General features: G+C 44.7%; 1 protein-coding gene across 7 annotated transcripts in view; it reads right to left on the reverse strand.

The window, feature by feature from the left end:
* Positions 1 to 14,213, reverse strand: part of LOC137875472 (amyloid beta precursor protein binding family B member 2) — a 35,205-nt gene that overhangs the window by 19,411 nt on the left and 1,581 nt on the right. For 3 of the 7 annotated variants that reach the window (XM_068714708.1, XM_068714703.1, XM_068714709.1), the window contains exons 2-8: positions 11,123 to 12,423; positions 10,227 to 10,420; positions 9,630 to 9,776; positions 8,873 to 8,958; positions 8,677 to 8,737; positions 6,816 to 6,962; positions 6,435 to 6,562 (exon numbers count right to left, since the gene is read on the reverse strand). In XM_068714708.1, coding sequence (XP_068570809.1) covers positions 6,435 to 6,562; positions 6,816 to 6,962; positions 8,677 to 8,737; positions 8,873 to 8,958; positions 9,630 to 9,776; positions 10,227 to 10,420; positions 11,123 to 12,392 — 2,033 coding nt within the window. In that variant the 5' untranslated portion in view covers positions 12,393 to 12,423. Of the gene's footprint in view, positions 1 to 2,335; positions 3,229 to 6,434; positions 6,563 to 6,815; positions 6,963 to 8,676; positions 8,738 to 8,872; positions 8,959 to 9,629; positions 9,777 to 10,226; positions 10,421 to 11,122; positions 12,424 to 14,213 lie in introns of those variants that run through there. The other 4 variants (XM_068714706.1, XM_068714704.1, XM_068714705.1 and 1 more) reach the window with 4 other exon arrangements.

Raw genomic sequence — 14,213 nt, forward strand, 5'->3', positions numbered from 1 at the left:
CCAGTGTCCAGCTGTGTTCAGCTCTGTATGATCAGCGAACGTCAACATCACCTCACATCGCTACCCGCCACGGCCCGGGACCAGTGATGGTTTATTAGCAGGAGATTTATTGGCTGGTGGGGAATCTATAGGAGAAAAAGGAGGAGTAATCCGTCAGGAAGACAGGGATTACAGCAGGTGTGCCTAACGATGCTGATGTAAAAGAGAGAGAGAGAGTGTGTAAATGCAAGAAAGAAGGAAGAAATGTTTTTTTTAAGGTTTTTGTATTCCTGAGTGTAATTTTCTGTGTGTGTGTGTGTGTGTGTATGTGTGTGTGTGTGTGTGTGTGTGTGTGTGTGTGTGTGTGTGTGAGTGTGAGTGTGTGTGACATATGACTCTGGGCTAGAGAGTGAGTGGGGACACAGCTCCAACCGTAATGACCCTTCAGAGGATGAGGGTTTCTGGGAGGCTGGGTGGACATATCCTGATACAAGGCGTGTGTATGTGTGTGGAGAAGTGGGAGTGATGTATTGTGGGTAGATGGAAGGAGCTGACGTGGAGGAGCGATGACTTGCAGGGAAAGATATAGAGGTCTGTACGGGGCTCAAATCGGAGCCGGAGTGGGATGGAAAGGCCATCAATCACTCTGGCGTCTATCGAGTGGGTCTAGGTGTTCGGACCCTCGTCCCTGGGGGCCGTCAGAGGGGGCCTTGCATGTTAATTAGGGTTACACGGGCCTTGACATCAGCAAATAAGCTGCGGTTCAACTGGGGCGTCAGGATTGGAAGAGTGACTGCTACAATACAAACATGCACAAACTCTATTCATTGACATAAATGGAGGCGATCGCTAGGGTGTGTTCAGCATTTAAATATTTATGATACTGAGGGCTTGTGTCTCTCATCTCCTCTTCCCTTGTCCTCTTCCCTTGTCCTATTCACTCCTCTTCTCCTCTCCTCTTCTCTTCTCCTCTCCTCTTTTCTTCACTCCCTTCTTCTCCTCTTCCCTCCTCCTCTCTCTCCTTTTCTACATGCCACAGCTGTCCACAGAAGGTCAGCAGTGGGGGGAAAATAAGTGAGAGCTGGAGGGAATAAGCAAGCACTGATGCCCACTAATGAATATGAATGAATTGTGGATTCAGTGTGTGTTTGTGTCATTACGTGTTTGTGCATGTGTGAGTGTGAGTGTGAGTGCTAGCTGGCACATCTGCTGATGAGCCATTAGTGAGGAAAGGTGATGATAATTTGCTTTAATAGCAGGAAACACACATAGACATCAGATGGCTGTACAGAGACGCTATTAAAGGCGCACATCACAGAGGCACACGCCCTCCGTTTTAAAACACCAAAGTCTCAATCCTAATAAGTGTCACACGCCAAGGACAAGAAAACAAGCAGGACCTGCCCCCCTAATGTCGTAAATCATTTCACTCTGGCGTTTTGTTCTTCGCTTAGTGTTTCTATGCTCATCTCTCATCCTCCTCTTTCCTCCTCCTCCTCTGCTTGTTATGGGAGATACTCAAGGAGAGAGAGAGGGGGGAAAGTCCACATATTTATACAGTGAAAGCATTTATCATGTACACACACGCACGCACACATGCACACACACACACACACACACACACACACACACACACACACACACACACACACACACACACACACACACCTAGGCATCTATCCTCACTTTAACAAATTCAGAATGCAGTTCAAGACGTATATATGTCAAAAATAGTAATATTTTGGCTCTGCAGAACACACAGACATAAACCAAGTGCAATATCAAACAGCTCCAAAAAGCTGCGACATGCACTTTGAAAAATCCCCACAGCTCATCCTCACTCTTTAATCCCGTCTTTCTCAGTCACCCCTTTGCTTACTTCATCGCTCTCTCTCTCTCCTCCTTTCTTTCTTTCACTCTTATGTTTTTTTTTCTCTTTCTTATCTGGCTCCCTGAACGTCTTACTCATGTCTCAGTGACTCCGGCTGCAAACCTGCTGCTGCCAGCCATCGTCCCTACACCTGACAGCTAGCCAGCCAGGGAGAGCGAGAGAAGGAGGGAGAGAGACAAAGTACATAGCTTGAAGTCAAACACACAGCGGGAGGTTGAAAAGTAAATGAGTGAAAAAATGAATGAAAGTAGGGCTGGGAGCTGTGCGTTGTGTCCTCTACACAAACAGAGCAGTTGGAAATCAACAGAGGAGAGAGATGTGGGGTAATGTTGAGATGCAAAGAGAAGCAGTAATGAATGACTGTAAGTAGAGAGATGGCTGGCTGGCTGGCTGGCTGGCTGGATGGATGGATGGATGAATGTGGAGAACTAGAGGAGTGAATGAATAACAGATAGGGGTACTCACACAAGCAGACATGCTCGCCCCGTTACAGACGACTACTTCCTTGCCTCGTTAGCTCCAAAACCACGGTGACATTGCTGTAGCCACAGTACCCGGGGGTAAAGTCTTCCTGTCTGCTTCCTCTCCTTTCCTCCTCTTCTTCTTCTTTTTTAATCCTCTGGGGCTCCTTTTCCCCTTCTCTTTTCCCTCTTTCCTTCCCCTCCCCCTACTTCTCCCTCTCCTCCTCCTTCTCCTCTTCCCTCTGCTACACCTCTTCTCTCCCTATCTTCCTCTACGGTCGGCTTCCTTTGCTTTGCTCGCCCGGTCCGTAGAACCTCCTGCAAAGTCCTGCCGTGTGTCCTGCTCAGTGTGAGCAGGGAAGCATGCACTGCCTCTCCCTCCCTCACTGGCTCTCCATCACTCTGTTTATGCCCCACTCTCTCTCAAAACCACGGCCACTTTTTTTTCTGCACTCTCCCTATTTGCCTAGAGTATCTTCTCCTTCCTCAGTTGCCGCTATCTTTGTCCCTCTCTTGTCTTAGTGAAACTGAAAAAAAACGGAAGGCTTACACCCTGTTAAAGTGCAACGATGGGACAAACAAAGAGAGGCAGAAAGAAGAAGAGGCAAAGCGCAGCCAATGGCACAAGAGGGAGGCAGAAAGAGCGCTGGAGACAAAGAGTGGAAATAGCGCAAGAGCATTACAGACAGAAAAAGGGAATGGAGAAGAGGGGGAAAACACAGACACACCCGCTTTTCACCATCACACGTATACACACAGAGTGCTCCAGATATAGACCTATGACTTCATCAATTCAAGCCCATGTGCCGTCACACACACATGCATGCAAACGTGTACACGGGTGTGCACAGAGCCGGACTTGCTCAGTGCTCCAAATATAGCCTCATGACTTCATCGAGGAGCTAAACCCCCCCCTGCCTCCCGCCCCCTCGTCCCGCAGCTCTCGCCCTCTTAAGAGACAGGGGGACTCATTCATATTGAATCAAGCTGAAGGGGAAAGAGAGAGAGAGAGAGAGAGAGAGAGAGAGAGAGAGAGAGAGAGAGAGAGAGAGAGAGAGAGAACATTCAGGACAAGACACAGAATATTCCTCAGATAGATGCATTGAGAAAGACACAGGAGATGGAGAGAGAGAGGGCTGAAGAGAGCAAAGGGAGCTTTACTTTGAGGTATCTTCCATGCATGCATTCAGGAATTTTAGTCTGCCACTACTTCTGTGTTTCTAAGTCATGCACTAGACAGTAGAAGGGGTATGTGGACTATACACCCATATGTGATCGTCTATCTCAATCATTATATCACTCCATGGGCTTTAATATGTTGCTATAAAAGCCTTCACCCTAGAAATCTTTCCAACAGATTTATGAACCTGGCTGCAAGAATTTGCTCCCATTCAAGGGTTATAGGTTGATGATGAAGTCCATGTTGCAGTTCATCCTCAAAGGTGTTAGATGGGTTTGAGGTCAAAGTTCTTCCACACCAGACTGTAAGTTATTTTTAGTTTAGTTGACAGCAACATCTCACCAGCACTGCTGCAGCCCAGTCCAGCAGCTTTCCACCACATGGGTTAATACACACACATTCCCCCTCAGGCCAGGGTTAATAACTGTTCATTTTCTCCTTTGATAAAACACACACAAAACATGGAGATGAGCATATAATTCTTTTGGCGCAGGCTGAAAACCTGAGCCTTCCACTTAGCACTTATTGTATTCATACTAGCTTGTTGCACTTATTGTATTCGTATTACTTATAGCACTAACTGTTTTTCTTGTTTCTGCACTGTAGTTATGCTCTGCTTCATGCTCTTAGATGCTTGTTTGGAAAAGGAAATGTACTTATGACTTCTGGTGACGAGTAGTTCTTTTGATTACCAATGTTGAATGCACTTATTGTCAGTCGCTTTGGATAAAAGCGTCTGCTAAATGACTGTAATGTAATGTAATGTAATATATGTTTCTTTAGTTTATCCATTCTTAATATACACAATGTCAATGCAAGATAATGCAACAGTTATTCTACTATTAATATGTAAAAATTATAGGTAATAGTTAAAATTATGCATTCTCTGTCATTTACTTTATGTAAGGTCAAAAAACAGTTCTTTTTGGAGCTGGCTTTATGAGCAGGGGCATGGTGTATTGAAATACAATAAGACCTCCCTCAACAGTGGATGCCCACTATGGTTTAAAATATTATTGCATTGTTAACATTTCCCTAAATTGAATCTAATGGGTCTGCCCAAACCATGAAAAACAGCTCCACACCAGAAGTACTCATGGATGGTGTCTACATAATTGGGTGTACTCAGTTGTACTATAACAGTTTCTCTGGATGCACATACTTTGAGTATAGTGCACTCTAGTGGCAGGACAAAGCTATTTCAACCTCCAAAAATATTGTCGTCTCAGACTCAGACGCACGCCTACACTCACTCACTCTCACACACACACACACACACACACACACACACACACACACACACACACACACCATCGCTCTACAGATACTGCATACTATAAAACAATTTGCTGCATATACAGAAAATGCATTGTGGTCTCACAGCATCAGATATCTTCTAAGTCACACACACTCCCAGCCAGGGTGGGATTTTAATACATTAAAAATCATGAGCCTGAAACCAAACAGAGGAGTGCAGACTGCAGATTTTAAAGTGCTGGTGGGAGGAGAGGGTGAAGAGAGTGGAGGCTGTGTGTGTGTGTGAGAGAGAGAAAGAGAGAGAGAGAGAGAGAGAGAGAGAGAGAGAGAGAGAGAGAGAGAGAGAGAGAGAGAGAGAAAGAAGGATAAGATGGAGAGCTATTGCCTGGGCCGACCCTCCCTTCTTCCTCCCACTACACACTTTATCCATTACCGCCGAGAGAGACAGCCACTGAAAGTTTCTCAATCCTCTGAGACGGAAGAGGATGGAGGGACTCTCTTTCTTTTTCTTTACCCCTCTTCATCTATCACACACACACACACACACACACACACACACACACACACACACACACACACACACACACACACACACACACACACACACACACAAGCAATGTAGTGGTAGTGTTGGTGTTGAGGGAAGGAGAGAAGAGGAGTGGGAGGGTGCATCCCCTTGAGTGTGAGAGAGACTACGGAGGCACTTAAAAAGACAAGAAGGAAGACAGAAAAGCTATGTAGGGAGACACAGAGACAGGTAGAGAGAAATAAGGTAACAAGATACTGCAAGTGTGGGAGAGTGAAGTGAGATCACGCCTTTTTACGCAGATAAACTCCATTTTCACTCAATTCCAGGTCAGAACCAGACAGCTACTTTGGACCGCAAACCTCCACCACTTTTCTCATTTTGTATGGTCATCGTGTGACACACGTCCAAAGTGAATCTATCAGTCTCTTGGCTCTTAGTGGTTTCACATTTAGTATTGAGAAAAGATTTCACAAGACTTGTATATTGGTGTTAAGATGTTAAGTATGTTAAGCTCATATGGCTCATACATATTACATCTTTGCATATGCATATCACATCAGCACTAATGTTTCCAGATGTGTACAGGCTTTGTGTGAGTGTTTGAAGTGATTACTCCGAGGGCTAATGGAAACCCTCAGGGGCCCATATCAATGAGGGCTCTGCTTGTCCCCCCCATTAGCAGCTGTGCAAGCCTCAGCACACTGTCAGCTCAATAGTGAAAGGTTAAGACCATGGGACATTGCCAAATGACTGAGGGTCAGTCTGGAACGGAAACATGGAGCAATGAGCATAATTATGGAGTTTTGAATGCAGCTTGTGCAAATTTGCATCGCATAATAATGAGGCTGATTTCACTGATGATTAGTTAAAACTCCTGAATCAGCGAGAATGTACCACACATGCATTTTTCAGTGTTTTAGGTCCTGTGTGTTGCACACACTTAAGTGCATGTCTGAAGCTTGATTTATGTGTTTGTGTGAGTTCTTCTTTGTGTGCATGTTCAACAGTTCAAGTTTAAGAGAATATGTGACACCTGGAATCGCTAAAACAGAATGTCAAGAATATCTGTAAATATAGACAGCAACAAAAAAAAAAAGGTTTCCCAAAAGGAAAAAGACAGTTTTGATGTTCACCTACCTGTCGTGGTCTCGGCCGACACCCCAGACACGGATGCTACTGATTGGCTGAGAGTGGAGCAGGCTGCGATCATCCGGGTCAACCAGGGTCAACATGCGGTCTTGAAGCACAAGCAGCATCCCTTTACCCTGTAAGACCACAAACAAGGATACACTGTGGTTCAAAACGAGGGGCTGCAAGAGGATTAAAACAAGGTCATTTGATGAAAAAAATTCTCTAGCTATATATATTTATTTCTGAATTTCTCTAATCTTGGATATTTATGTGAACTATTCATAGTTTGAACTTTTAAGGCCTCTAAAAAATACCCCCCCCCCAAAAAAAACCAAACAAACATACATACTGTATGTAACTGTCTGTCTCTGCTGCTGACACACTGACCTCTCCCCAGACACCGGCTGAGTCTCGTATGTCCCTCCTGCAGTAGGACAGCTGTCTGATACAGTGGTGGACAGCCACGCTGCTCCTCCCCTCACATAGGTCCTGTTCTGCCATCTCCACCCAGCCCAGGGATCGCACCGGGAATGACTGGAAGGAACACAACACAACACAACACACACACACACACACACACACACACACACACACACACACACACACACACACACACACACACACACACACACACATTTGGATGATTCAGTTTGTCTGTTATGATAACCATGTACTCACCAAAATATTTGGTGAAATTTCATAACAGAGCGACATTGCTACAATACAGTCTCACGGGTCAGGCGATTAGACAGGTTATGAACAAGCTAATCCATTGCTCAGGAAGACTGTGTGTGTGCACAAATAGTTTGGGTAATACATTTTCTTTTCAAACAAAGTTCCTCTTGAAGTTTAGGTTTGCTTACAGAGGTAGAGTACAGTATGCACAGACAGCTACTGTACCATCACAATACAGCCATCAGAGCAATAACTGAGAAGTTTGATTGGGGACGCATTAAAATATGAAAGACTGTGTGTGTGTGTGTGTGTGTGTGTGTGTGTAGGCTGCCTCAGGTAGCTATTAAGCTATTAGCAACTTCCCTCTTCTCTTCTTTTAACTATTTCTCTTTCTTTCTCTCTACCATATTACAGTCATTTAGCACTTACAATTCAGCATCTATCTACACACCGTAGGCACAGCTACGGGAGCAATTTTGGGGTTAAGTGTCTTGCTCAAGGACACATTGACATGAGACTAGCGGAGCAGGAGCCTAATCGCCGACCCTCTGATTGAAAGGCGGCCCTGCTCTCCACTTAGCCACGGGCACCCAACTGGACAACAAGGAGCTCTTCTCTGCTGAGGAAAAAAAACACCTTCTCTCTTCCACTGCCCATATCCCTCTCTCTTGTTTTCTAGCTTATTAAACGTTCACACATCCTGAGATCATAATCTGAATTCCCAGAATGATCCCCTTGTGTTTCTGGGTTCCACTGAGATATGTGAATATCTCAAGCTTTTCTTTTACCGACATTTTTAATTAATATAGTATGTGTAAGTCTCATTTTCTGTCCTTTGTGATTCAATTTTTTAAAAACAAAACAAATCCTGACTAAATAAGAGAACTCACATTGTTCGTTTGGTTTTGGGGTCCAACATAGAATATAACATTAGCTTTTATTTAATACCTTATTATTGCACAAAAGTGAGCGTGCAACATTCAACTTTTAATGTTGAGTTAATTAAATATGTCCTTTGCAATAACGTCAAAAATTGTTTACGATCAAAGAGGCTTCTACATGCTATTCTTCTGACAAATAATTAGATTGACTGGAAACACATTCACCATAGTTCAATTCACAAAGTAACCACTGAGTGGCACTGCAACAGAGACAGAGAGAGAGAGGACAGGATGCCAGTGAGTCAGTGAATATGTGCTCTTCAAATGTTAGAGTTACCAAACAGTCATATATAAGTGGAATACTGTGTTACCAAGTACTAATAGTATTTGAATGTAGGGTAAGTCCAATATTTTAACCCTGTCTTTTAGAAAATGTGGGGCCTTTGCTTGTAATTGTAATTTAGTCCCAACTGGTCACCGCACACAAACAAATCATCATGAAACAATATGAAAGGGTGTCCGTCTTCTTCAGTAAATAAATCTGCAAACTGTGACACAGACCAGACATGAGCAATGGATCTTTATCATTTTGTCCTGCAAAAATCCCAACAGATAATTGTTCTTGGCCACAATGTTTATTCAAACACAAATGGTAAGTCTATTGTTGTAATATGTTGTTGTTTTGATCTTACCAATGCCTCTGGATTGGAGAAGGTATTGTTAAGGTCCACTGTCTCTAGCTGGGCTGGGGCGCTGCAGGGAAACATAAGGCATAAAGCCAACAAATAACAAATAGCCAGAGTATATTTCCTAAATTAGTGCATGAAAATACACAAATCTGGAAATGATACATAAGTCTTAACTGTTGAGTATGTCAATGTGCATTACTTGAGTTTAAGTGACGCATAGCGGAGGGTAGCCCCTTCAAACGCCTTTAGACTGGGATCTGGATAGACTGGATAGTCCTTCAGCTCCTGAAGCAAAGAGACCAACATCATTGGTGAGGGAATGAAGAAGATAAAATACAGCCAGATTCTAATATTGATTTTACTAACTTATTTGATCTCATTTGCTTTTGTAATAACTGAAGATGTTAATACTCATTTTAACTTAATATGAGAGATATTCATCTTTGTTGAATATGCACCTTAGACCAGCCTGGACTGAGATTCCTGTGTGCTCATTTCAATCTGATAAATGAAGTAGTGAAAGCAGAGATATAAATCAAGCTTAGTGCACATATACATAGTGAAGAAAGCGATACAACGTATAATTAAAATTGACCAAAGCTAAAAAAAAAAAAAGCTAGACAATCTAGGTACAGACACCAAATTCCCCATTCGCTGTATTGAAGGATTACAGTATGTCGCCCTATGTAACAGTATGACTCTTTATGTTTTTAATAGTGATTGGACGACCGTGGAGCAGCTGTTGGTCTTGGGTAAAAATGTAAAATTAAGTGTTTTGCTTTGAATTTAAAAGCACACCATTCCCATTCAGGCCAAAATGAAACAATAAAACAATCAATAAATATCACAAAAATGAATTTTAACTTTTACAGAGAGAGAGAGAGCGAGAGAGAGAGAGAGAGAGAGACACGATTTTAACAAGTGAATACCCAAATAAATGTGACACTGTGACTCACGTTGGCTGTGCAGGTGGTGGTGTTCAGATTTGGTCCAGAAAAGGTGACATCATCTAAGAGGGTGGAGGAGGAGGAGGGGGAGGGGGAGGAGTCAGAGGGTGAGGGGACCGGCTCCACCGAGCTGTCAGATATCAGACTGCTGGGGCGCTGTGTGAGACAGAGAGAGAAGCAACATGAGAGAAACACAGAGACAGACAGACGATGGTCGCCAGCAGCGTTCCAATATAATGTACTAAGATTGTATACTTGGCAGTATTATTTATCAATCTCTAATATAATGGAGGTTCCTCCCTGACCACAGCTACACAGAAAACAGTTCAACCTGTGGTTACATTTGTTATTGGCATGTCACTATTTTTACTTTTTAATAAATCAATTGAAAACAGATGTTATACATGTTTGACGAAACAATCTTAGTCTCTCTAGGGATTGAGATTGTTGACAAAAAACAATCTTCCGCTTTCATGAAAAAAATACTAGAACTTCAAAGCCCAACACAGGATGAACCTGGATATGTAGCTTTGCAAACTAAAACTTAAATAAAATAATGTTTGGCCGGGTGTGTCTGAGGTGTGTTAGTTCTGTGGGTCCTCTCACCTCGTTTGGAGGCTTGAGAGAGTCCTGTGTTTCCTGTTGTGGGTCGTGCTCAGTGTCTGGCTCGTTGTTGGGAGAGGTGTGTACAGGTCGGTGGTACTGTGTGGTGCCAGTGGGGATGTGCCAGAAATAGACCTCTGATGAATCTGAGATCTCCCGCCAGCCTGGGGGCAGGTCCCCCTCACCCCATACATCTGCTGATGGATGACAGTGATACACAAACACATATTGCATCACACAAACATTAACATATGCACGCTTGCACACGGGAGGGCTCTGCAAAAACACATGATCGTGACATATCTCAAAAGGCTGAACACACACACACACACATAGGGATGGACAGGGTACATTTCAGTGATGGTCAGCCTGTCCCTACTCTAGTTTCTGTTGTCATAGCAACTCCAGGGCTCATCCCCGGTAGTCTGACCCAGTGGGCAATAGCATCTCTCCTTTCCTGTCTCTGCTGGTTGTCTTTTTTTCCCGTCTACCTTCTTATATTTCTCTGCATACCCTCACATTCTCAAACTACTTTGTCATGCATCCTTGGCAATCATCTCTTACTAAATACAGCACTGCCTTTTCCCCTCTTTTTTCTTTCCTTTTTCACACCCTGCTATCTGCAGTGCCCTATATCCTTCTGTCCATCCTAATCACTCTCTGCGCCATAAGGTCCACAGGGGCCTTTAAAGGTCCCAGCAGTAATGCTGGAGTGACTTGCTTGCTTAAGAAGAGGCTTTTGGTAAATTTCCAGTTCAGACAGCAGGAGGTACACGGAGGGAGAGAGAGGGAGTGGAAATGAAAGGACAACGCAATAGAGGCATGATTAAAGGCTGACACAGATATGCAAATAGAAAGAAAAACAAAAGAAAAATCTGAGTGAAAGGACAAACACACACATGTCGAACCTGTCTCCCGCGGAGTCTGAGGAGAGGGTGACTCCTGGGACAGGGTGGTCCAGCTGGAGTCTTCATCCTCTGATGGAGTTTCAGGAGTCAGATCCATTCTTAAGCCCACTTTAGGGAGCACACTCTCAGGTTCAGGATCCGGCAGGGCAGGGGGTGCCCGGTTCCTGGTAGGGGTGTTCCTCTCTGCAACCCGGGCCTGTTTCGGGGAAGAAGGCGGGTACTGCTGAAGGAACTGGTTCTCATTGTTGGGGTGCAGCTCGACCTTGATAACCCGGGGCTGGGAGCTCCGAGGGGGTTTTGCAGGACTGCGTGGACTAGCCTGAACCTGGGCACAGAGCTCCTCTCTGATTGGGGCCGGAGCATGGTTCTGGAGGTGGCTTTGGTTGTCTGGGACCCACTCTGGGCTGTTGGTGGAAGAGGAGGATGTGGGGGAAAGCGGGGCTTCCACCACCACTGGTAGCAGGGGCTGCCTTGGTGTAGGCGTGGGGTCATCTTCCTCCTCCTCCTCCTCCACCATTGGCTCCACCTCTTCCTTCTCTTCCTGGCAGGTCTGCTTGCTGATGGGCTTCTCCTCCTTATGGCTCTCCCTCTCCTTGGAAGGGCTGGCCTGCTCTTTCTCTGGAGATGGTTGCTGCTTCTTCTCCTCCTTGTCCTCTTTGTTTCCCCAACTGAGGTCCAAATCCCAGCCCTTCCCATGATACTCCAAGAAGCTCTTGGTCCTTCTACGGAACGGGGGCAGCTGTGAGTTGTCTTTTCCAAATTCTAGCCAGTCAGAACTGGGATTATTGATGAGATCATTGTGAATTTTGCCCTCTGTATTGGCCCGGCTCAGCTCCAACTGCTGACTCTCCGCTCGTCGCTGCATGTTAGCCCCATTCTTGGCCAGTTTGGGGTTGGTTGTGTTAAACAGCGAGGAGGAGGATGAGGAGGAGTAGAGGGCAGAGCTGGAGGAGGACTTGGTGGGGAGACCCCTCCCTCTGGTTCCAGGTTGGTTTTTAGAGGGCAAAGCCAAGTTGTCACTGATCCCCATGGCGCTCCGCACACTGGTCATTGCATACCTCTGACGGCTCTTTGGCAAGGTGGCCGAACTTCCGGTTTCCATGGACTCCTTGATGACATCTCGCCCAAGCAACTGGTTGTATGACGAGCGAAGGCTGAGGGAGGTGGGAGGGGTGGCGGAGGCGCCGCTGCGATTGGCCAGACCCACATTAGAGGGGGAGGAGCCAGAGCGGGAGAGAGGAGGAGTTTGTACTGACATCATGGCTGACTGGAAATACACTGCCGTGATAGAGCTGATGAGAGAAGAGACACACTGTCAGAAGTCATGTAACAGTGTATAACCTGCATGTGCTAAACAATATAAGCCAACTGATACTGGGTTTTTGAGGTCGATGCCAATGTTGATACTAGAGATTGTAAAAAAAAATCATGTAAGTATATGTAAATATATGTTGTTGTTTTTTACCACAAACACATAACATTATACATTACATTTTTGATAAAGATCCTTTAACCTGGATTCAACCTTATTTTTTCATTAGATGTTGAAGATAGAAAGATAGAGAAGGAAGTGTTCCTCATTTTCCATTTCCCCTTAGTCAGGCAGAGTACAATAACACTCCTTCCTGTGGTTGCAAGCTGCTTTTATGCCTTCTCATCTCTATGGCTGCGGAAAATGGTTGGTCACTGGGTTAGTATATTTTCAAAAGCTTTTGTTTCTCTGGCCTCTCGGCTTATATCTTGTACTAAACTACCATGCAAATAATTTAATACAATATTTGTTTTAAAATAATTTCTGGCCCAAGTACTCTCTGGGTGTGTTTCTTTGACAGCATCACAGGGGGGTGACATCATCAAGTTGAGACGCTCAGTGCTTTGTCACTCATTAGCATTTCTCTGATGTTACGACGGAACACAAAGCAGATAAAAACATCTTGCTCTTTGCTCTCCGGCTGCAGCTCAGCCAGGCTTTTATCGATACACTATGGTGCTGATTATTCTCCAGCCTTACGCCCCTTTACACATAAGGTGTCACTGTTGAAGTGCTATAAAAACACTGCATCAAAGACATGAAGCTGGATTGCATTTGCATGGTATCGAGAGTGAGTCAGACCCTCGATGTATTCGTCCAGGACTGACATTGAAAGGCGGAGCTGAGCAGAAAGCCAGTCTGTGGGGAGGAGAAGTGGCGGCTCCTGCTAACTAGCTAACCGTGTCTCTTTTATCTCTGGGTGGATCAGCCCTGTGATGCTGAACACAGAGACAGATGGATAGCAACAAAGACAGTAGCAGAGAGTCATTGTAAGACACAGCACATGTATGGGTATGCTGCACTGTCACTTCTGTCTTTGAATGATCTCATTTGATTGCAACTCTGTGGGAAGCTGGTAAGCAACTGAACACAGACACAGGTAGAAAAACATGTCCAGGCACGCAAGCATAATGTACAAACATCCTGTCGCCCGATCATGTACACGTACACACACACACACACACACACACACACACACACACACACACACACACACACACACACACACACACAGACACCTAAAACAATGCTCCAGTCATCACCAGCGCCTTTACTCAGAAACATGGAAAATACAAAGACAGCAGATTTTATAGCACGACAAGATCTTGTGAAAACACAGAGGCAGGATTTTGGAGAGAGCAGAATCCCTGGACAGTGCACTTTGTTCATGCGGGGCCCCTATCCGCTCCCCTCTCCCTGGGTGGTTGTCGTGTTGTCCCTGTGTCACTGAGCAAGACAACCAAAACAACCTGTTTGTGCTGAATCTGCGCTCACACTCCAGGCCTGTGATCAGACACAAACACAGTGTCAACAGGTACAGACTACCTGCACCGAGCTATACAGTCTCATCACGATAACAGCTGTTTTTTCTCAATCAGCAATGCTTTTGTCAAAGACCTTGTAGCTCAAATTGGTATGTTACCACCCTAACTAATGGACATCATTGTCTCCAGGCTGAAATTAATTTCTGAATTTTTGGCATTATAAGAACCTTTAAAAAAAAAGATGGAAAAAATGCATTTGTACCAAACTAAAAGACACAAAAGCTGG

The sequence above is a fragment of the Cebidichthys violaceus genome, unplaced genomic scaffold (genome assembly GCF_023349555.1).
Source record: "Cebidichthys violaceus isolate CVI_PGR_0920_01 unplaced genomic scaffold, fCebVio1.0.p SCAF_2, whole genome shotgun sequence".
NCBI classification, from domain to species: Eukaryota; Metazoa; Chordata; class Actinopteri; order Perciformes; family Stichaeidae; genus Cebidichthys; species Cebidichthys violaceus.